General features: G+C 45.2%; 1 protein-coding gene across 1 annotated transcript in view; it reads left to right on the top strand.

Annotated features, from left to right (window-relative positions):
* The window catches only part of LOC119170844 (uncharacterized), a 70,577-nt gene extending 47,231 nt beyond the window's left edge, over positions 1-23,346 (top strand). Inside the window, exons 7-9 of the mRNA XM_037422115.2 lie at positions 3,304-3,448; positions 12,074-12,343; positions 23,124-23,346. Of these exons, the coding sequence (XP_037278012.1) occupies positions 3,304-3,448; positions 12,074-12,343; positions 23,124-23,236 (528 nt within the window). The 3' untranslated portion in view covers positions 23,237-23,346. The remainder of the gene's footprint in view (positions 1-3,303; positions 3,449-12,073; positions 12,344-23,123) is intronic.
* The last annotated feature ends 524 nt before the right edge of the window (positions 23,347-23,870 follow it).

Raw genomic sequence — 23,870 nt, 5'->3', positions numbered from 1 at the left:
AATTACAAACCAATTGATCTCAAATCTGCCTGCAGAAGTGAAGATCATGCTTCTGATGCATTTCAACTATGTTTGGGAGTCGGGAAACAATCCTCAAGCCTGGAAAATAGCCTGGGTCGTGCCAGTGCTGAAGCCAGGTAAAGACAGAACAGAACTGGCCTCATACAGACCAGTATCAGTAACTTCGTGCGTAGCGAAGCTGATGGAGAAGCTGGCCTGTGTTTGGCTGACATGGTTGATGAAGAATCACAAGATCCTTCCAGCATGTATGACTGGGTTTCGGCAACAGTTGAGTGCACAGGACAACATCTTGGACTTGGTGAGTCACATAGAACACCAAAGAGCATACGGCTTTTCAACTCTGGCAATATTCCTGGACGTTTCAAAAGCATACGACTACGTGTTCCAAGGTGCGAAAATTTGTGGTCTTGCATCTATGGGAATAACGGGGAACCTTTTACGCTTTGTTCAGGCGTTTCTTAGTGATCGCTCGATGCAGGTGAAGTTAGGGACAGTGCTCAGTAGCTCAAGGAAAATCACCAGAGGAGTGCCACAGGGCAGTGTCCTGTCTCCGATGTTGTTCAATGTGGCCATGGCTGGTTTACTTAATGCTCTCAAGACTGTGAGCAAGACAGTACAAATATCAATTTATGCCGACGACATATGCATTTGGCTTTCTGGATATCAGCATAAGAGATTGGAAATGATTGGCCAAAGAGTTTTACACTCTGCACAAACCAATCTTGAATCTATTGGACTAACAATATCAGCAGAAAAGTCTCAATTCATGCTATTCCCAGGTATGCGAAGACGAGAAACAAGGATGAAAATATTACTTCCAGGTGCATCAGTCAAGCCATGAGGTTCCTTGTATGTTCCTTGAGGAAGTCCATGAGGTTCCTTGGAGTCACACTTGACAGCAGGATGAATTGGCGACGAGCAGTAGACAAGACGATGTCGGCACTGACGCCCCGTGTAAACATTCTTCGAAGGATGGCAGGAACAAGCTGGGGGAGTCACCCAACATCAATGATAGTTACACGAGGCAGTAATTGTCAACCGTGTGCTTTTCCAATTGCCCCTGATCTCTCCGAGTGAGTCACAGTACGAACGGCTTGAAAAACTTCATCGAAAAGGCCTCAGAGTTGCTTTGGGAGTGCCAAAGTTTGCAGCGAGCATAAAGGTGCTCCATGTAGCTCGTTTTCCACCGTTACGTCTTCTAGCCTCTCAACGACTGCTGACACAGCTTTGCCGACTTGGCGAATCAAGCCCAGGACGAGCACTACTCAGTCGCCTTCGGTGACGCACGGAATCCCGAGCTTTCGTGGCCCTCAACACCCTTCGCCATCTTATCATTGATTTCCCCAACAAAGACAACTTCGACAAGACCCACCTTGGTCACATGAAGATGTCGATTGCCAGGTGACGATTCCACGGATGCAAAGCAAGCGTTGCACATCCACAGCAGAAATACTTTTATTGGTACTTGAATATGTTGAAGAAAAGTACGCCGATCATTTGAAAGTTTTCACCGATGAATCAGTCGACATAGTGCGCGGAGCAAGCGCTGCAGCGTTTGTGATCCCATCTCTAAATGTTTCCTGGGCAGCGAGACACGAGTGCGTTGTTTCATCGACAGCACGTGAAAGCGTGGCAATTCAGGCAGCCCTGAAAAAACTGAAGTTTTGTAGGCAGCAACAAGTTGTGCTGATCTCGGACAGTAAGCCCGCTTTGCAGCGGCCAAAACATGGATTGATTGTGGTTCGATGCACTGAAAGATCACTGCGAATCCTTAAAGACCTTCATGGCATGGCTATAAACATTACGTTTCAATGGATTCCATCACATGTGGGTATAGCGGGTAATGAGGTGGCTGACATACTTGCCCGGAGTGCTCTGGAGGTTACACCAACGAAGAAGGCTCCAAAAGACAATCGGCGTATCTTACGAGAAGCGGTAATCAAGCATTTTCACTCGTTATGGCTGACGCCTCATCAGCCATGTGTGACACAAGGGCTATCAAAGGAAGAGGCCTGCTTGCTTCATCACATTCGCACGGGATCAGCGCGTACACCAGCATGGCTTCACAAGATCAGACTGTCCGCGACGCCCTTGTGCCCGAAGCGCAAGTAAAACGGTGATATAGAACACTATTTGCTTAAATGTTGTGCGCTTAAGAAGGAACGGCAAGGTTTATTTGAGGAACTGCAACAGCTAGGCTCACCATGCGACAGCGTGACTGATATTATGTTTCCGCGTGGTTCCTCGATCTTCAGGAAACAAGTGTCGCGACTTCTCTTGAAGTTTTTGATTGCTACAGACCTCGCATGTGACTGGTGATAAGTGACAATTATGTTTGATGTATAGTTCAGCGAGATAGAGTACCGGCACAGTACTGCACGTGGAATAGCACAAAGGCCGCTGTCTAATGCAGGCTTACGTCGCGCTATAAACGATTTTTATTTTAAGAGCCTGCTCGTGATAAGTTAAAGAACAAACAAAGGACACAGCTTCATTTAGTAAAGAGGAAACCGGGCGGGGCAATTGCCTGCAAATTATGCAAGGCTAGATCCGTCGGCTACCTACAACATCTTTAATCTTAACCTTGAAGACATGACTAGAAGTGTGAACCTAGCGCACAAGATGTCAACTAGGCCTTCTAGCGTCGGCACATGATCCCATAGGGGGCTTATGGGGGCGCGACCGTGGCATGTGACCAAGTTGCAGCGCTGCAAATTGGCCGCCTTTGCACCCATATTCACTGGCGCTAGATACCGGTCATGCTAATTACTATTACATGTATTCGTAGAATTGTTGCATTAACAGTAGTGATGGGACTCCTCTTTTGACACTTGTGAATTATCAGCAACCCACAAGCTCTAACAGTTAAGTTATTAGGAAACGAATTTAAATCTCGTACAAAGAGCAACGTATTAACTTCACGCTGTTGTTACGTCCTCTGTGGCAGCTTACGCTTGTACTTGTCGTGAAAACTTTACAAGTGTTAAAATCTCAACATTATTTGTAAGGGATTTGATTTTACCTTAAAAGAATGCTGTTAGACACTAGATGTCCTGTTTACGCACCTATACACCAAGAGATGTGCACATGGCACGCTCGCTATTCGGACTTGTTGATGCATAATTTTCTCAGAGAATAGCGCTGGGCGAACAAATACACAAGAATAGAGGCAACACACAACACGAGTGTGATTGTGTGTTCTTATGTCTCTATTAGTCCAGCGCTGTTATACCAGCTTATATATAAACTTACGTATCATGCATATTCTTGGCCATTCTATAGGTGGTCGACAAGTTGACTGGAAGATGCTTGGGCCCCTACAAAACGGGAGAGCTCTTGTTCAAAGCACCTACAGTGATGAAAGGCTACTACAAGCGACCAACGGAGACGGCAGAGTTTTTCGACGAAGAAGGGTGGTGCAAATCAGGTACACGAGGCAAACATTACTAGCTCTTCTAATGACCCAATGGACGTTTACAACCGAGTGCTTTGCATAGCAATTTCTATTCCGCATCATGTCGTGTATATATAAAAACGGCAAAAAGCTTGCAAGATGAGCAGCAGGTTAAGTGAATATACTATGCTATGTTCAAGTGTACCTGGGTGGCCCGTTTTAAAGTTGTTCGTATATTCGTTCTTGAAGGTTATTTTTGTTTATTTCATCTCGCTTCTCTACATTCCCTTTGTCCATTGGTAAACGTAGATGATTTCTGTATGTACTCGACCGACATGCAACCCTTGTGTGCCACCAACGTATGATGTGATTCAAGAACGAGTATACAGTCAAACTCACTAATAATTATACTGCTTTCAACAATGCATCTTTAATAACAATAAGAAGGTGGGGCGCCGTTAACATTGGTGTGTTTTCTTTGGTGAAATAACCCACCTATAGCAATACCCACATGTCAGCTTACCGGTTTTACCAATAAGCTCAAGCTGTTAGGTGTTCATGCCGAAATATAGTGGAATGTGAAATCCTTGAAAAGAAATGAGAAAAATTGGCCCCATATTTGCATGTTTCACTGAAAATGTAGTCGAAAGACGATACTATTGCGTATGGAGAGAGTGAAAAAAACGTTTAGTTGATGTTCTGCGCCAGACAATCGGTGAATTGTAATATGGAGCCGCTGCGTTAGAGTGCCTCGATCCGTGCAGCGGAGCCGAACGAGCGCATGGAGGCACGTAAGACACGAGCACTATCTGGCAGTTATCTTCGAAAACAAAGGATGGCGTGTGCGCCCGCCTCGTAGGTGAATAGGTGTAGAATGCAAAGTGACGAGTGGGTGCCACCATGTTGTCTGAGCTGAAGAGTTACTGTATATGATAGAGTAACTCTTGTCATAGCAAATCATTGGAAGCGCTTGCCTTTTGGGGCATAGCATTGCATTTTCAGCGCAGCGTGATAAACGCTGCAGTTCTTAGAATTACTTATGTATGCCTTCTTAGAATTACTTATGTATGTATGATGAATGTATATGACTGGTGCACACACCGTAATCATGAGATGCGTGTCATAGAACATGATGACATGCAACGCTCATAGCACGCTCACAGCCGTTTCGCTTGCTCCAAATATACCAAATTTGGTATCTGGTGACGTGAATAGATGACTATGGTAAATGTGACACGTCAAAACATCGAAATTATGACATGGAAGTCACGCACGGCATAATTTTCCTCCGCCTCGTAACGTTGTGGTGCCGATTTTAAAGCGACACATCAACTTTCCTCATTCGTGCTTCGCGAATCAATTCCTACTGTACGTGAGATCTGCCAATTTTTCGCGCTAATATTATCAGGACCAAATTTGTGTGGTAATGAAACCGTCATGCTCCCTTATACTAATTTTGGCCTACGCGAAATACGCGGTCTACGCGAAAGGGCTGAACATAGGAGCACCCATACGTAGGCGGATAGGTGGACAGATGGATACGTGACGGGGAACAGTATTAAAGACATCTAATATTATTGTCAAATTGAAAGCGGACATCCAATAGGAGTGTCTAAAATGTACGACGCCATTTTATTTTTGTTTAGTTTTTTCGCTCCCATTTATTGCCAGCGCGTTTTTTTCCTCGCTGAAGCGAAACCATTTAGAGATGAAGACATCACTGTAAAAGTCATTTGCGAGTCATTTACACTTGGCTGCACCCCAAAGTAACGCAACGCGGCTCCGCAAAGACAAAACGAGTGGAACCACTATGTCTTGGGTGCACGTTAAAGAACCCCAGGTGGTCGAAATTTCCGGAGCCCTCCACTACGGCGTCTCTCATAATCACATGGTGGTTTCGGGACGTGAAACCCCACAAATCAATCAATGGAACCACTATGACAATAGAAGAACAAGTGCCGATGGCTGGGCAAGATTTGGAATCTTGGTAGAAACAATGATACAGCTATACGAGAATTGTTGGAAACCTGTCATACCAGGAGATTAGGCATTTCGTGTATCAGCAACACATCTATGTTGCTATTCCTTACAGAGTATCGTTTTTTTAGAAAGTGTAAAGACGGTGATGTGACGCGTAAAGGCATGCTGTTTTGCACGTCGTGCAGGAATGTGGTTGTCATATAGCCTATGTACTTGTTGGGATAATTCAGTCTCGCATTGCCCCTCTGCGTTTCTATGACTCCTCTGCCCTTCCCTTTTTAGTCGGTATGTGCTCAGCATCAAATCGCAGCTGGTGAGCAGCTAAGCACCACTATGCACTTTTGGCGGTCTTGGTCTTGACTGTCTCCGTACGCTGGGTGTGCTCACCTTGCATCGCACACGATGAAGAAGGAAGGGTACATACAAGACATAGTAAAGAAATTGAGTTTCATACATCGCTAAGCAAAGGGGTATAGAGAGAAGCCGGGTAGCAGAGCTACGTCAGTCCCGAATACATTATGGTCCCCGTCAAATCTGCACTCTTCCAGTCTTTCCTCTTAAAAGGTTCAAGACACTTGTGCAACGTCAGGTTTCACTCTCGGGGCATGCTCTAATTTAATAGGAGACTGATAGAAGGTTGAGAAGGTATATATATACCTGATAGAAGGTATATAGAAGGTGATAGAAGGTGTATATATATATATATATATATATATATATATATATATATATATATATATATATATATTAGTGGGAGCAATAATTCGATGGGCCTTTTAGTCTTCGCGAAGGTACGGGATATGGCACAACGGGAGCGTTGTCAACAAGGATAAATATATTTATCCTTGTTGACAACGCTCCCGTTGTGCCATATCCCGTAAATATATATATATATATATATATATATATATATATATATATAAAGAAAAAATCAGCAGCCAACATCATCAAAGAGCAATCAGCAACCACCAGCAGCCAACAGCAGGCGTCTACAGGCCAGCTCGTCACGGGAGGCACAACGGGGTGGAGCTCCAACCCAACCCAGGTACGACCTCCGGGCACCTTGCGGCTCTATTCGCCGCGTCTGTGCAAAGTGACATACTGGCTGTGCGAGTGGGCAAACACCGTCCGTTTCAGATGAACTAGGCCATAGAACGGGTCCAAATGTTCTTAAACTTAGAAAAGTTCTTGACAAAAAAATACGGCACGAACTTCACGTGCAAAGCCTCGAACAATATGTGCTGGCGGGTACGGCTCCGAAGGCGCTGCGCTTGTCGCTAACACCATCGATGCATAACTTTGCCGAAGGGGAAATGAAATGGTGGAATAAAATTCTCGATCACGCCACACAGGAGCTAATTAAGGTCACCATCGAACACTGTAGAAAGACTCTAAACACACTGACAGACGAGGAGCGGTATTTAAGAAATAACTTTTCTCTTTCGGAGTGGGAAGCTAAAGAACTCGACGTATTTGAGCACAAAAAAACAACGGAGGAAATTGAAAAACTTAAGAGAAAGAAATTTGCGTGGGACAATGTGTCACAAGCTATATCCACTGCTGCTTACAGAAAAAATACCAAACCATCTCACGTTCAAAAAAATTTGCCACCACACCCTAAAGAGCCAAACGTTATTAACCTTTCCGACAAAGAACTTAGCAAAGAAGAATTGAGTATACTATCACGCGGACTTGCATTCTGCCCTGGCAACGGAAGGTATGATGAATTCACGCTCCTAAAAGACCTAGACAACTTCGCACGAAATTTACGATTGGAGGAATATTTCTTTGATAAACCCGAAAAAGATAACGCACTTTTTTGTGGGGTAATCGGACGGCAATGGACCCCAGACGCCAACAGAGATCGACATCTGGATCTCTATATAGACGCGGTTCAAAAAGATGTTATACATGCGTACAAGGTGCACAAACCAGGCATGAATAACATATCAAAAAGAGAAAAAGAGGCACTACTCACGTTGAGCAACTGCGAAGATCTCGTCATTAAACCAGCAGACAAAGGAGGCGCGACTGTTGTTCTGAATAGATCGAACTACATTGAGGAAGGCAAGCGACAACTAAATAACAAACAATTCTACAAACACCTCGACTTTGACCCTACCACGGAGCACAAAAAGATCATTGTAACAACCCTAGAGGATCTCACACGTGAAGGCGCCATTGATTCAAAGCTTAAAAAGGCACTTATCACGGTACATTCGGCGCCTGGTCGTTTTTACATGCTGCCGAAGATTCATAAAAAGAATAACCCTGGCAGACCCATTATATCAGGCACGGGAACGTTAATGAAACCCATTTCCAGTTATATTGATTCTTTAATCAAAGACATACCACCCACACATGAGTCCTTCTTGCGTGACACAAACCACTTCCTTCGGGAAATAGCAGACGTGAAAATTCCAGACGATGCATTTCTCGTAACATTGGATGTTAGCTCACTCTACACAAATATCTCACATGACGATGGTGTAAGGGCGCTTGTTGAATCGTATGGCACACACAACCCTGTCGCTTATCCAAGCAAAAAAAGTAATTGAAATCTTCACAAGACTTGTACTCGATTTGAACAGCTTTGAATTTAACAACCAGTACTATCTTCAAATCAGTGGCACGGCAATGGGTACAAGAATGGCCCCAAACTACGCTAACATATTCATGCACCACATAGAGTCCAATTTTCTTTCATCTTGTAATATCAAACCATTACTCTATAAACGGTACCTAGATGATATATTCATAATATGGACACATTCGAAAAACGAGCTCCTCAAATTCATACTGGCATTCAACCAGGTACGCCCCAGCATTTATTTTACACACTCCTACTCTAACACTGAAATAAACTTTCTTGATGTACTCATTCGAGTGGACGATGGTGCGTTGGTAACTAACGTATACAGAAAACTTACGGACAGGCAACAATACCTGCACTTCAAAAGCTGCCACCCGCGACATTGTAAGACCAGCATTCCCTATTCCCAAGCACACAGATTCCGACGAATCTGCTCCCGCACCGAGGACTTCCACAAAAACAGCACACATATGCGCGAAGTACTCTTTAATCAAGAATACCCGCCAGCTATCAACGATGACGCCATCAAAAAAGCTGAAAATCTGGACCGCCAGATTCTTCTCAACCAGCAGAAAAACGCCGACCAACACCGCAACAAAAACTTGCTATTAACTTTCACGAGCAACCCACCAAACATAAACAAGGTCCTAAGAAAACACTTTAACATATTGGAACAGAGCGTGCGACTATCAATAATTTTCACTTCTCCTCCTTGTGTTGTATACAGACGGCCAAAAATATAAAGGATCATTTAATAAATTCAAAGATAGGTGTGAAACCTCAAATTGGGTGTCACCCTTGCGGAAAAAGCAGATGCAAGGTATGCAAACACATGCAGACAACGACAGTGGCGAAAAGCACCCACTCGGATTTTAAGCACAGGATAAGAGGTGCACTAGACTGTGACTCAGACAACGTCATATACCTCCTGGAATGTGGGGTATGTAACAAGCAATACGTGGGCCAGACAGACACTCCGTTTAGATTTAGATTCAACAACCATCGGGCACATGTACGATCTCTGCCAGGCCTTCCACTTTCAATACACTGCACATTAAAAGACCACAGCTTTGATGACATCAGGGTTACACTACTAGAAAACAACTTTCGAACAATCAGAGAACGGGAACAACGGGAATCTTATTTTATCTACAAATTTAACACGATAAAATCCGTAATAAATGAACACCCAGGCACTCTGTCAGCGTTACGACCGCTAAAAGACGCAAACGCTTCTCTTTAATCAGTCCGGTTTCATTACGACAATAATATTACCCGCTAACAAAGCTTTTGGCCTATGCATCTGACAACACAGAAATGATTTGCCTCATCAAGCACAGCCGGAACGCACAGATAAGTTGTCCCGGATGTCATACGGTCCCCCACCCCCTTTTTTCTTCTTTTTTTTTTCTTCTTTAAGTTTTAACGCGCATTCTGTTCCTTCACTGACAAGGAGCTGACAGCTAGGTGGTTTCGTTGACTTTTTCATGCATGCGCCCATGTCTTCCCAGTGATCCGCAACTGAGTGGTGACTGTCCGGGATGTCGTACAGTCTCACTCTCCCCCCCCCCCCCCCGTTTTTCTACTTCTTTTTTTTCCTTCTTTAATTTTTAACGCACATTCTGTTCCTTCACTCACAAGGAGCCATTGCATATAATGAATATCGATGGCGGTGCCTCAATCACCGGCTTTTTCATTCCTCCCGACGCCACCAGCACGCACTCGACGCACTTAAGCCCTCCCCATTAACTTATCCTAAACTTCAAAGAGGAACGAGCCGCCAGCGGACTACACGGAAAGGTGAAATACAGGAACGGCGGCTCACTGCCCACTTGGGGAAGAGTGGGTGCGGGGGAGGTATTGTTGACAATGATGACAATGCTCATCTACCTCTGCCCTACTCTGTTGAGATGCGGCCCCTTTCTAATTACGCCGTGTCGGTCTTGCTGCTTCTCCTAGATTTTCTATATTTTATTTAATGTTTGTCCTCCCGTTTCGCTGTTTCTTCTTCTCCCTTTTTTTCTCTCTTGCTCTTTTCTGTGTTTTTTCTCTTTTTTTTACTTTTCTTTTGACCCCTTCCCTCCTGTCTCGAGAGGCTATAAGAAGACACGAAACATGTGTAAATAGTATTATGCCTTGAAAAAGACGGGGTTCCCGTCGAAACGTCGGCACAATAAACAGTTGTTATCTGAATGCGCATCTACTTTCATATTTATAACCTTGCGGCAACCAAAGGTATTCTTCTATATATATATATATATATATATATATATATATATATATATATGGCGCGCCTTGTTTCTCTTTTGCCGGCCTTCGATACTGCTAATCAGCTTCAAGTATGAACACCGAAGAAGCCAAAGCACCGGAGCGCGAGTGTCAACTAAAACTATCTACAGCTCGACTATCGAAGCGCGCTGCTCAAACACAAAGGGGGGTGTATCAAGAGAACGCACAAGCATATGCATGACAAGTGTGAAATATCAACGGCCCCACTAGTTACTTCTTTGTGTTTGAGCAGTGTGCTCCTTTCACGATCTGAGCCACTGCGGCGAGCAAAGCGACTTTCGTGGGATCGGTAGCATCATGCAAGCTTTGTGGTGAAAACACAGTATGGACAAACCAACACCCTCACGAGATGGTCGTTCTTGTGCGCGGTGACCCTCTATGACAATGTGCACTTGCGTAAAGCGCAAGGAGCCGAGTAAACACTTTGAAGGACCACTCCTTCGCGAAGTTCGCGTCATCTTGCTGGAGTTGACCAGAGCGCGCTTAAGTGCTCATGAGCTTTGTGTACTGTCATCGCTAAAAGAAGTATATAAATCACTCGCGGTGAGTGTGCTGAACAGAGTACGCTCTGTGGCCGAGTTGGTTAGCGCCATAGAAATGTTTATGCATTTGAAATTGAAAATTTTCATGGAAGATAACTTGAAACGTCGCTTGCCTGGAGCTCGGATCTCCACAATATTTGAGTGGAATTTAGCAGCTAAAAGGATATCTGAGTTTCCACTCGTATATCGCTTGACAGAAATCGACTTGAAGGTTCATATCGCTTCTTCGAGTATTTGATGCAACACAAGGGAGGTGCACGTTACTTGTCTTTTTATTCTTATTTAAGTGATAGCAACTTCATACGAACATTGCTAATAAAAAAGCTACACGTAGTTAGTCGCCTAGGCTACTTACCCCAAGGCTCCAAACCTCCGATAGACGATAGAGGGCCCTTCGCCGTGCACTGTTTCGCGAAATCGCTCATATATGTATTGATTTAGTCGTAAGAATAATTTTCACAAAAGCATCTGAAGGAATCGGGCACAAGGCAGGTGCTTCATTTTTGCACACTTGAGGTTGTGTCTTAAACTGACGCTTTTTTCACTCAAACCAAATAGCTGAAATTATTACCAGGTATACATTCAACATTATGCTGTGTATAATACTAATGCAAAAGCAGAACAAACAGCTGTCACGATCATAAAAATGCTTTAAATGAAGCAAGATGTGTCGGCTCCCATACTGGAGCCTTGTTCAAAAGTTGAGCTCTGTGTCTCGATTTTTAAAAAGTGTTTTTACTAAGGCGGGTGTTTCTTATGCAAGGACTCCTCCCCACCAGACGGGACTTCGTGAATTCCTGCAATTTAAGAAGCTATGTGTAATACCATAGGATTTTTTTCAGCTAAGGCCCATAACAACGCTGGTTTTTTCTCAAACGCAGTCTTTTATGTGACCTATAAAAAAAGTTTTCGTATTAGACGTAAATGTCTTCTTTTGGTAGTAGATGTAAATGCCTCACATAATTTCTCTGTGGGGTCTTTTTCGTGTGTAGTCAACAGTGAATCTGCGCATGCTATGATTTTCGGAAAATTTTCTTTGCAGCATTGCCGATTGTACATGACGTCATTCACAGAATGAGCAAACAGCAGTGATATACCCGCGCCCGCATTAGTCGTAACGTGGTCCCCAGTGGCGTCCTTTGTTGGCCATCATCGATGGCTTTCATATGGAGCTTGTCCTATATGTATGGTTTATCCTGTGCGCTGTGACTAATGCTATACTTCGGAGTCACATGGCAATAACTGGTTTCCCAGGTGATGCAGGGTACTACGACGAGGACGGACGGATTTACTTTGTTCAGCGGTTCAAGGAAATGATCAAATGTATGGATAACCAAGTGACTCCTGCCGAGCTCGAAGACCTGCTGCTGCGGGAGCACTCGAGTGACATTGCTGACGTCTGCATCGTCGGCATACCAGATACAGTCTACGGTGAAGCACCAGCTGCCGCTGTCGTGACGCGGTGTACGCAAGCGTCGAAGGACCTTGCAGAGCTGTCCAGGAGGATAAAGAAAACAATAACCGGTAGGGTAACTCTTGTTTAAGCCCCTAAAATTGCAACTGTAACTGAGGTGCATTAGCATTACGAATAGAATATATAGAAGAAAACGCATTTTTGCTGACAGCGGATTTCTTCTAGTTCTCTTCGTAAAGTTGTAGCAATGAATTGATTCAGTATGTTATTAAATTTGATTTCACAGTGCCTTGCAATTACCAGATTTTTTGAAGATGTTGAAGTAAAAAATGAAAGATAGTGTGATCGGGCCTTGTGCGCCCATTAGACATGGCGCAATAGTTCTTTAAATTACTTCATTCGATCAACCTGTTCTGTTTGTTTTCTATGCGAAAAGGGGGGGAGTACTAACGTAGGATGACTAAAAAAAAGAACGACACAAGCAATTGATTGATATGTGACGTTTAGCGTTCTGAAATCACCATACTTTAGCGATGCTGAGGCAGGCAGGCTAAAAAAATGGCAGCATATCCACGGAGTGAATGATGGAGAGTGGGGTGAAGAATTCATCCGTCTATTCGTTCTTGCTTCCGTCCGTCCATGCGTCCGTCAGTGTGACCGTCCATGCGTCCATCAGCCCGTGCGTGCGTCTGTTCATGCGTCCGTCCCTGCGTTCGTCCATGCAGCCGCCCCTGCGTCCGTTCTTGCATCCATCCATGCATCTGTCTATGTGTCCGTTCGTCCATCTATTCAACACTCCAAGTACCACCATCTGGCATCTTTTCATCATATATTTCCTATATAGAAACACCACCATCCAGCGGACATTCCAAGGACTAAACGAGAGGTGGCACACGCACACTTTCTTACGGCTTGCGCTTCGGGTCCACTTACCACCTTTAACCACCTCGAGTTCATGGTATATACTAGTTCACTGTATTCATGGCACTGCGGCCGAACGCTCGCTAAACCTTTCGAAAACCAAGGAGGTTACGCCCAGTGAGTATAACGTAGCAAACTTTTTCAGTCAGATAGTGCTCAATGTACATGCCAATGGCTGCTAATGGAAAATGAGAGGCGGAGAATCCGGCTTTTACTTTCTTACGGCTTGCGCTTCGTATCTACTTCCCATTTTTAACCACCTCGAGTTCATTCATGGTATATACAAGTTCATTGTATTCATGGCACTGCGGCTCAACGCTCGCTAAACTTTTCTAAAGCTAAGGAGGTTACACCCAGCGAGTATAACGTAGCAACCCTTTCTTGTAAGATAGTGCTCAATGTACATGCTAATGGCTGCTAATGGTGATCGCAGCCTGCGCGTTAACTAAAAGCCGAATGCTCCTGTCTCTCATTCCCAATTAGCAGCCATTGGCATGTACATTGAGCACAATTTTTTATTATTCAACAACGCACAGAAGTTTCTCACCGGCACCCTCTTGGAGGTCAATATGTTATACTTGTTACATACTACGGGGGACTTCGCTCCTAAAAACAAGCGTCTTTATTGGGGCGAACTCGTGCCCACGAGTCTAATGACTATGGTCGTCGAGTCCGAGTAGCCGAAGACACAGATTGCCCTGCCGTGGTGGTCTAGTGGCTGAGGTACTCGGCTGCTGACCCGCAAGTCGCGGGATTGAATCCCGGCTGTGGCGGCTGCATTTGCGATGGAGGCGTAAATGTTGTAGGCCCGTGTGCTCAGATTTGGATGCACGTTAAAGAACCCCAGGTGGTCGAAATTTCCGAAGCCCTCCACTACGGCGTCTCTCATAATCATATGGTGGTTTTAGGACGTTAAACCCCACATATCAATCAATCAATCGAAGGCACAGATTACACTATCTTCCTCTTCTTTGTAGCCCAAGCGCACGAACGCTTGGCGCATGCCAGCCGGGTCTTGCTGGTGCTCCCGCCACGATGATTGCGGCGGGCTACTTGAACGTGGCCAACCTGTCGCGGCATTATCCCTCTCCTCAGACGCATCATCCCGATACTTGAGAGAGTGAAAAGATACATGCACACTCTCACTCGTTTTTTGACGAACTTTCATGATAGGGCTTCACGCGGACTACGTGTACCGCTTCCGCGGGATCGCGGCGTCTTGAGCTCACGTGTCTCGCGGATCTGACTTCATAAGTGACGTCGCTGATATAGTTGAGTACTTCATAAGGGCCGAAGTATCGACAAAGAAGCTTTTCAGAGAGTCCGTGACTGCGTACTGGGATCCATATCCACACTTTGTCACCGGGATGATAAAGTGCGTCACTGCGTCGCTTGTTGTACCGACTAGAGTTGACGTGCTGTTCACGGCGTATTCGGTATCTTGCCATTTGTCGTGCTTCTTCGGCTCTTTACAAGAAGTCATCTAAGTCAGCTGGATAGCTTTTTTTGTCCTGTTGTGGTAACATGGCATTCAGTGGGGTGGTCACGCTTCAGCCGAATACTAGTTCGAAAGGGGCAACGTGGGTTGTTTCTTGAACGGCTGTATCATATGCGAATGTTACGTAGGGTAATATTTCATCCCACTGTTTATGTTCAACATCAACATACATTGATAACATGTCGGTCAGAGTTCTGTTGAGGCGTTTGGTTAAGCCATCTGACTGAGGGTGATACGCCGTTCTTCTGTGACCGGTATTTGTCATGCGCATCAGACATTGCATAAGGTCTGCAGTAAATGCAGTGCCCCGATCCCTAATAACGACGATGGGCGCACCATGTCTGAGCACTATGTTGTTCACAAATAACTTGGCGACTTTGGCAGTTGTCGCACTGTACAGAGAGTCAGTCTCAGCATAACGGGTCAGATAGTCTGTGGCTACGACAATCCATTTCTAGCATGTACACGATTTCGGGAAAGGTCCTAGGAAGTGCATGACGACTTGTTGGAATGGGGCATCCGAAGGGTCTATTGGCTGAAGAAGGCCGGCTGGTTTTACGGCAGGAGTTTTACGCTGTTGACATTGACAAGTTTTGACGTAGCGCTGCACTGATGCGAGCAAGTTAGGCCAATAGTATTTCAGGCGAATCCTGGCGAATTTTCGGCTCACACCCATGTGTCCAGATGTTGGCTCGTGGTGGCATGCATGCAGAATTTCCTGTCGCAAGGCTGTGGGCATGACTAGTCAAAACGTTTCGCCATTAGTTTCGAAGTTCCTCCTGTAAAGGACACTTCCTCGAAGGCAGACCATGGAGAGCCCTCTGGAGAATATGCGAGGGACTTGAACGTCGAGACCCTGCAGGTGTTGTATAGGCTCCAGCAAATCCGGGTCATCTCGTTGTTGAGTGATTTCGGATGCGTCGACAACGCCTATAAACTGGAAGTCTTCCTCTTCAGGTACACTTAGATCGACGGGAGAGCGTGACAGGCAGTCGGTATGACTGTGTTTTCTTCCAGATTTGTATACGACAGTAATGTCATACTCCTGCAGCCTAAGGCTCCATCTTGCTAGTCGACCTGACGAATCCTTGAGATTTGCCAGCCAGCATAGAGCATGGTGGTCACTGACAGCTCTGAACGGTCTACCATAAAGATATGGTTGAAACTTATTTATTGCCCAGATGACTGCGAGGCACGCTTTTTCAGTTGCAGAGTAGTTTGCCTCAGCTTTTGAGAGTTTGCGGCTGGCATAGGCTTACACTTTCTCTTGACCACTTTGCCACTGGACCACGATGGCGCCGAGGCCGACATTGCTGGCATCGGTATGGACAATATTGTCGGCTGTCTCATCAAAATGGGCAAGTATTGGTGAACCCTGTAGCAGTTTTCTTAATTCATCAAAAGCTTTTTGTTGTTCGCTTCCCCATGTGATGGGCACGTCGTCTTTCGTTAGTTTTGTAAGAGGTTTCGCAATCTTTGAGAAGTTTTCCACAAATCGCCTATAGTAGGCACAAAAACCCAAAAATCGACGCACTGACTTTTTGTCTTTGGGTGTAGGGAACCTTTGAACAGCGGCTGCTTTTTCAGGATAAGGACAAACACCGTCAGAACTAATGACATGTCCAAGGAATCGCAGCTCTTCGAAGCCGAAGTGGCTTTTTTCGGGTTTGATTGTTAAGTTTGCTGACCAGATGGCTTGTCATACTGTGCGCAGTCGCTGTAGATGTTTGTCAAACGTTGCAGAGAATACCACCACGTCATCCAAATACACTAGGCATGACTGCCATTTCAATTCCGCGAGGACAGTGTCCATCATTCGCTGGAACGTCGCTGGCACGGAACAGAAGCCGAACGGAAGCGCTTTGAACTCGTAGAGGCCTTTTGGTGTTACGAATGCCCTTTTCTTACGGTCCCACTCGTCGACCTCTATTTGCCAATATCCGCTTTTCAGATCCAAGGAGGAGAAAAACTTTGCGGATCGCAGCCGATCTAGTGTACCAACGATACGTGGCAAGGGGTACACATCTCGTTTAGTTACACTGCTGAGTTTTCGGTAGTCGACACAAAATGTAAGCGTGTTGTCTTTCTTCTTAACGAGCACTACGGGGGACGCCCATGGACTGCGTAGTCTCTTCCTTTTGTACTGTAAGTTTTAGCGCTTCTTTTTCAGCATACAAGCTTATCAGAGTTCATGTTGGTATACGAGTTTTACGCCAACAGGGCCTGTTGATTCATCTGTCGAAACTTCAACTTCGAAACTGCTCGCGGCTTTGTGCTCCTTTGTGACACAATTGCACGAAACGGAATCCTAGGTGTGTGCGTTTTCGTCATGAAAAAAAATCTACTTTAGTTTTGAGAGTTTTCTTACATGTGTGGCGAGTTTTTCCAGGTTGTGCAGTTTAAAAAGAACCAATGCCCCCCCCCCCTTTTTTTTTTACTTTCTGACGCTTTGCGTCCACAAGATCGAAGTTCTTCTTGACGAATGCCAGCTCTTTGTGTGAAATGGCAATCCCGGAGGCGACGACGAAGACGCTTTCTTTTCACGAATTCATCATCTGTGATTCGTTATTTACAGAATGTTTGACCGCGCCTTCGAAATTTATGGTTCCTCATCGTTTCACCTGTCGTCCTGCTGTCGCGTCCACACCATCCGCGATGCACTACGGACGTTCCACCTCCGACACCCGCCCCAACACATGGCAAGTTTCTCCGGTGGTGCGAACATTGGCTCGCTGCAGAACTTAGGCCCCAGTCATATAATTTTCTTGTGGTGGGTGGGAACACTTTCATTTCCGAGCAAGATCACGCTCGTTTTCGTCCCATTGGATTTCTTCCGTGTAGGCTGTGCAGGACGTACATTGTTCCACATTCACTCGGCCACTTGTCTTGAGGGCTGGCGGTAGTCAAAATAGACCCTTGCGGGGGAACTACCATTGTTCTGAGAGGCGCAGTTCGCAAGCCCTGAATCATGCAACACTTATTTCCAGTGAAGGCTAGATTCATAGGCCGTAAGATAATAAAGGCCTGACACCTGGAGGAAGTTAGACACGTTCATCAGCGCTCCCTCTATCAGTCTCTCTAAAAAAATTCTAATATCTGCGTTCCACGTGCTTCAGGTAACTACGCTGCGGCGATTGTTTCTGGAATCCTTGACTAGTGTTTTTCTTGGTTACGGTGCTATTCAATGACAGGGACAAATCATCCATGTTGCGCCTATTTACCGTTGATAAGTTTTGTTTTTTAATGCACTAGTTGTGGGCCTGCCCAAATTTGTGGTTTATATCTTTTTCTGGGGTTCCGTCTTGCCACGTAGTTTTCGGATGTTTAATTGTGAAAATTAATACTGGTAAGCAGCCATTGGGCAACCACACGAGCGTGTGCCCACAACTCCACGAGGAAGATATCTGCTTCAGCGGAGCGCTCACTGAGACAGGCACACCTACACGATGGCCGGCTAATGGAGACCTTCTCTTGAGATGTTCCCTCCATCAACCCCAAAAATTTGTTTCCCTCACTCTGAACCTCACGTCGGCCCGTCTCAACCTAAACGGTCTTCTATGGAGTCGTGTGTATTGTTCTGGGAAAGCTGCCGCACTGCTCCATCCTTAGATGCAGTTTCCCTACCAAAATTATTGGTAGGGTTGCGAAGAATGTTGCGCATAAAAATTTTTGATTGCTCTTTTTAAGCCTCGTTTTTACTCCGATTCGCAGCCACTGGTCTACGGCTCATGCGATTTCTTATTTACTAGCGTTGTTTCAGAGCTAGTTTTGTTAGGGTATATTAGGTTATATTTTGTTAAGCTATAGTTTTAAGATATTTATTCTTAATTTTTTTTGTCTTCGCGTTGCCACTACACACATTTCGCCTCGTATATAACTTCCTAATGCAAAACAGAGGCGAAGCAAATTAGGATTCACGTTTTGAAGCTGTATATCCTGGCATGTTGGAAAAGGAGTGTTTGAAATCAAGTTAAGGAAGAAGCCAGGCCATGTGCTCTCGTTTGTGTGAGCCCCAGCCATTGAATGTACAATACTACAAAAAATAGCCTTGGTGAATTTCTTGCTGCAAATACCGACAAATAGGCTGCGCGAAGTACCACTTAAAAATAATAAAACGTCGAATAACAAATATAAAAAAAAAACGCTGAATACCCACGGAGATCATGGGGCGAAGCATCTGTCCTTCCATTTCTTCTTGCTTCTATCCGTCCTTGCATCCATCTGTGCGATCGTCCGTACGTCCATCCGTCCGTGTATGTGCGACCATACATCCATGCGTCCGCCCACCCGTCTGTCCACCCACTCGTGCGTCCTTCCGTGCATTTGTATGTGTCCATTCGTGCATTCGTCCGTCCATCTAGTGAACACTCAAAGTACTGCCATTTTGCATCTTTATCATATGTTCAGCATATAGAAGTACCACCACCCAGCGGACATTAGGCGAGAGGTGGCACTCGCGCACTTTATACAGCTTGCGCTTGGTGTCTATACTTCCCTCCTTTCACCCCCTCTAAATCATTGCTATATATATATATATATATATATATATATATATATATGTATGTATGTATGTGGCATCGTGGCCCGACCCTCGCTATACCTTGCTAAAACCAAGGGGGTTACGCCCAGCAAGTTCAACGTGTCAACCCTTTCTGGTCAGATAGCGCTCAATGTATGTTCTTCTGTTAGAAGTTTTTTATAGGCAGCACCGAATTCGAAGAAAATTCTATTGGAGATTAAGACGCCGATACTCGTCTCTGTAGGTTATTTCACAAGAAATAAGTGTTTTTATTTATGACTACCGCGCGCGGGTTTCCTCGTCAATTGAAAAGGGTGTGTGTGTGCCGCTCCTCTAGTCCGGCCGTGGAGGTGGCTACCTCCTACTACATTTACATACATCGCTGACGTACGACCTACGGCATAGGGAGCTTCACCCCTCAAAATTATGGACCATCTCCTCGAAAAGAACGCTGATGGAATGCAAAGCAGCAGCGTTGCGCACGGTGTTAACTACGTTGAAACAGGTGTCGGCGCCGGTGCTGGTAGAGTGGTTTGTAGCGTTTGCTCAGTGTAGCGTTTACTCGAGTAAACGCTTGTTTGAAACGCAAGGACACTGGAGGCGGGTTGGGTTTTGTGTAAGCTTCATCACAGACAAACGAGCCGGAAGTGTTCACACTCGTTATGCGGTCGAGCGTTGCGGGCGGTGGAGAGGGCGAGGTGAGAGAGAAGTGTGTTGCGAGCTCGGCAGGAGCCAGCAGCTTCGGCGGGTTACGTCGAGAGTGGCGTCGACGTGCAGCTGCGAGTATACTTGACATCAATCCGGCAACTGCGGCGAGAGGAGTGTGGTGCGGCACGTTGGCACGGAGACACGGATGAACAGCGTTACACAACCTAGTCAAATAGCTGCTTCGCATATAAAAAAGAATCGTCCTGACGGAGCGCACGAGTCACCGTATACGCGCACAAGTTGCCCTAATGTTTTAAGGAATTGTTCAATAAAAGCGTTGATAACTGGGAGTTATCAACGGTTACTTAGGTATACAGCAGTAAATGCGCATGAACTGTGGCAGTGCGATCGCCACATCCGGGCTTCGTTCTGGGGCGCTCTATCTCGAAAGGCAGGCAGTCTCTCAGAGGCTGCCTGCCTTTCGCCGAAAAAGCGTGTTTTAACAACCAATTACGGTGACCAAATGTAATCTGCGCTCACTGAACCCATTTTAAAAACATTTACGCACGCAAAGTTTTGTTTGAGTTTATCACTTCGACTTTAACAAGTTCCTTCGTCTAAAAACTATGATAAAAATGTGGGAACCCTTTAAGGGCTAGACACGATGGACACAAAAGCACATACGCTCGCAGACACACAATTGCCTTTTCATTCACTAGTTTGCCTTCAGTAATCACTTCTCGTGGAAACCAAAACTGTCCCCCAAAGAGAGTCAAAATGCAAGTGCCCTTCGGCTCGTGCCTTGATTGCATCTACTTCAAATTTTTGCGCACGCCCAACGCTGCTTCTCGATCACAACAGAAGACGCCACTGCCGACATCAGAAATTCTGCGAAACGACTTGTTTAAAGGGCCCCCAAACAACCTGCGAAAATACAAAGAGCAACTGCGTTATCCTCTCTGTTCGTTTCCCGTCTTTGCGACACAGCTCGTGACGCCGAAAATTTGTTTACGTGATGTCAAGACAAAAAAAAAAGTCTTGAGTAATCAATACACCAGACGTATCTGTTGTGAATTGTCACTTACTCTGCTTTGTCATGCAGTCACCGCTCCATCGTGCCTTGTCACTAACTTCGTTTTCAGCGTTTGCGAATGCGCAGCTGTGTGTGGTCAGTGTGTGGTCGGAAAGCATGGAATCCTGACTGGCTCAACGCTGATGACTGACAGTCCTCGCGTTTTATAAAAGTATAGGTGGCGAGGAGAAGACGAAGCTTGCAGGAAGGGTAGTGAAGGCGAGAAGCAAACTGTGTCGCTTTTGAACTTGAAGTAGTTTAAGGGTCTTTTAAAGGCCAACTCCGGTGATTTTTCGACCATGTCAAGGTAGTGGTGTTTTTATGTTCCGAGACACTCTTGTCATGAGGCCGACAGCTGAAATGCTCAGGAAATTTGACATTGATTTTTAACAAGAAAAAAAATTGTGCAGTGACAAAACCGAAACATAAGCTGGCGGCCTGTATGCGTATGACGTACTATTTGGTAATAAATGGAGGCCGTTTACTGCCATGATCCCGCCAGCGCTGAGTATAAAAACTGAAAGCCAGACACCATAGAAGAAGGAAGAGAGCTTTCCCATGCTATACTCGTGCCGATCACTGCTGCCATCGCCTTGTGGCCAGCACACTAAACTCTGTAGCAGACAAAGTAGTGATACCACCGGCTTCGTCTCTTCTGTTTACATGCCAAACTTGACGTAACACAGACGATGTTACCAATAATTCTGGCAAGCGAGGTGAGCTTTTCGAGTCAATCATTAAAATTCATTTGTGAACAATCAGTGCATCTCTCAAGCCTGTAATTTAACATAAATGACAAAAATGTGCAAAGGAACATATCCAGCAATTTTCAGTGAGATCCATTAACCTCGAAAAATCGTCGTAGTTGGCCTTTAATGGTGTCGCATTAAAATCTAAAGCATCGGGTTCTGCCAGCCCCACTGATGAAGAGCACGCCGGCATTATCATGCGAAGCACGTGAACGAGGGGCATTCGACAGGGGATGGCTCCGTATCTACTTGCCCTGAATGGCTTCACAGATAGCCTGGCGCAACAATATTTCAAATCCATTTCGTATGAATGGAGCTTTAAGAAGTTCTCGCCATGGGATCTGAATGACTAGTAGTGTGTGAATGTGGATAGTAATGTGTGGTAGTGTGAATAGCCATGGTAGTGTGTGATAAGCTTGAGCAGTTCATCTTCTTTTATTTTGTGTTGCCATGTTGCGTACACTTTGTCGTGACGTTATTCTGACGGCTCTGCGGCCACCACGGGGAGGTTCACTGCTGTGGTGGCGGCAGCTATTTTTCTGCGAAAATTTGGCTGTCGCATTGGTGCGTCGTTGAGCATTGCCGTAATTATTTCTATAGGACAGATGTTACCGACTCAGGCACGAAGGGCTGGAAACAGCAAAAGTACAGAACGCCGCATGACGGCTCTCATAAACGCACGAGGCAACCAAACGATCAGCAGCGGGTCGTTTATTCGGAAGGGAAGAAGAAAGCTAACTTACTTTTCTAGTGTTTCCAGAAGAGCGCGACCTATTACACAAGCAAAAAGAATAAAAGACGCATCACTACAAAGCGAAACTAGCGGTTATATGTGATATATCAGTTCACTCGAAACAGGGTATCACCATTACCGAGGATGTTTTTGAAGTATCTACGCACACACATGTGCTACATAGGTCGCATTTGTTTTGTCCCGCTTCGGTAAACTTGGTAAACTTGCGCTAATGGTTATTTAAGATATCTTGCACCGATAAAGCCAAAAGTCAGCCCTTCCTAAGTTCATGTTTTTGGATCGCGAAACAGCCGAGACCGTGCACTTCTTTTTGTCCACGATGGCGTTCCCTTTGGCTACATAGCATGCAGAGCTTATTAACGAGCGACTTTTCGCTGTTGTACCAGATACACCACAAACACTCTCCACTGCGCAACGATGTAATATTTGGCTGGCATGTTCTCAGAAAGAGTGACTGCTGGTGGGCTGCGTTGTTTTAAGCTCAGTCTTGCAGAGCCACAGTCGTGACGAGGTCTACTGGCAATATTTACTAGACATTTTCGTTTGTTGAAATATGGCTATTTAACAATAAAAAGAATACATTCTTGTACGAACAAGTTTGAGTAAGCCACAGTTACACTCTAGCAGCTAAAATCTCTTGCTTGGCGACAACATTGCACTGGTAGTGTTTGAGTTATCACTGCTGTGTTGTTGAAGATGGTTCAAAGTTTTGTGTCTATATTTTTACAGATAACTGTGCAGTGCACAAGCACCTTTATGGCGGCGTCTTCTTTGTTGACTGCATTCCAAAGACCGAATCGGGAAAGACGGACCGGCCAGCTGTGCTGCGGAAATGTTGCTAAATATGAAGGAATCGACCAAGCTTCCGAAATGGCTGCTTCTTGAAGATTATACCATTAGCGTCGATTAAATAGTTACATTGTCAGTACCTAATAAAGAAATATTTATTTTACATTTAGTTATTTATTTACACTTGCTGCTGCCTTCATGAGCTTTCACAGGAGCGAGAAGTGGCAAATATACTATAGAATCATGTAATGGGTAAAAATATCAGCGATTGAAAATAATATACACTAGACTTGCATAGTTAAGCAGGGGGAAGCAAACGGAAAGGGAAAAGGCTGGGAAGTTAACCAGAAATACTACTTGTTGGCCACCGACATTGAAGGGTTGGGGAAGTAGAATAGAAAGAGAAGAAATAGAGAGGAGAGTAAAGAATGAAATAAAAGAGAAATTGAGGCATTACAGCGTGTGAAACTGCACAAGTGAAAGGCATTCACACAAGCCAGTCGCCCTCAAGATGCACAAGAGGGCTTTCGCTGCCTTGCACAACATCAATATGTGGATGGGGCTTTTGAAGTACCTGCACAGAAAGTGGCCGATCATCCAGTTGTCGCAATGGGTCGGGAAACACTTATCTGCGAGGAAAATAGAAGACAGTGGCACAGCAGGCGTTCGATATTTTCGTCGGTGCCA

This window comes from Rhipicephalus microplus, chromosome 2, assembly GCF_043290135.1.
Source record: "Rhipicephalus microplus isolate Deutch F79 chromosome 2, USDA_Rmic, whole genome shotgun sequence".
Lineage (NCBI taxonomy): Eukaryota > Metazoa > Arthropoda > Arachnida > Ixodida > Ixodidae > Rhipicephalus > Rhipicephalus microplus.
This window is presented reverse-complemented; position numbering and strand designations above follow the sequence as displayed.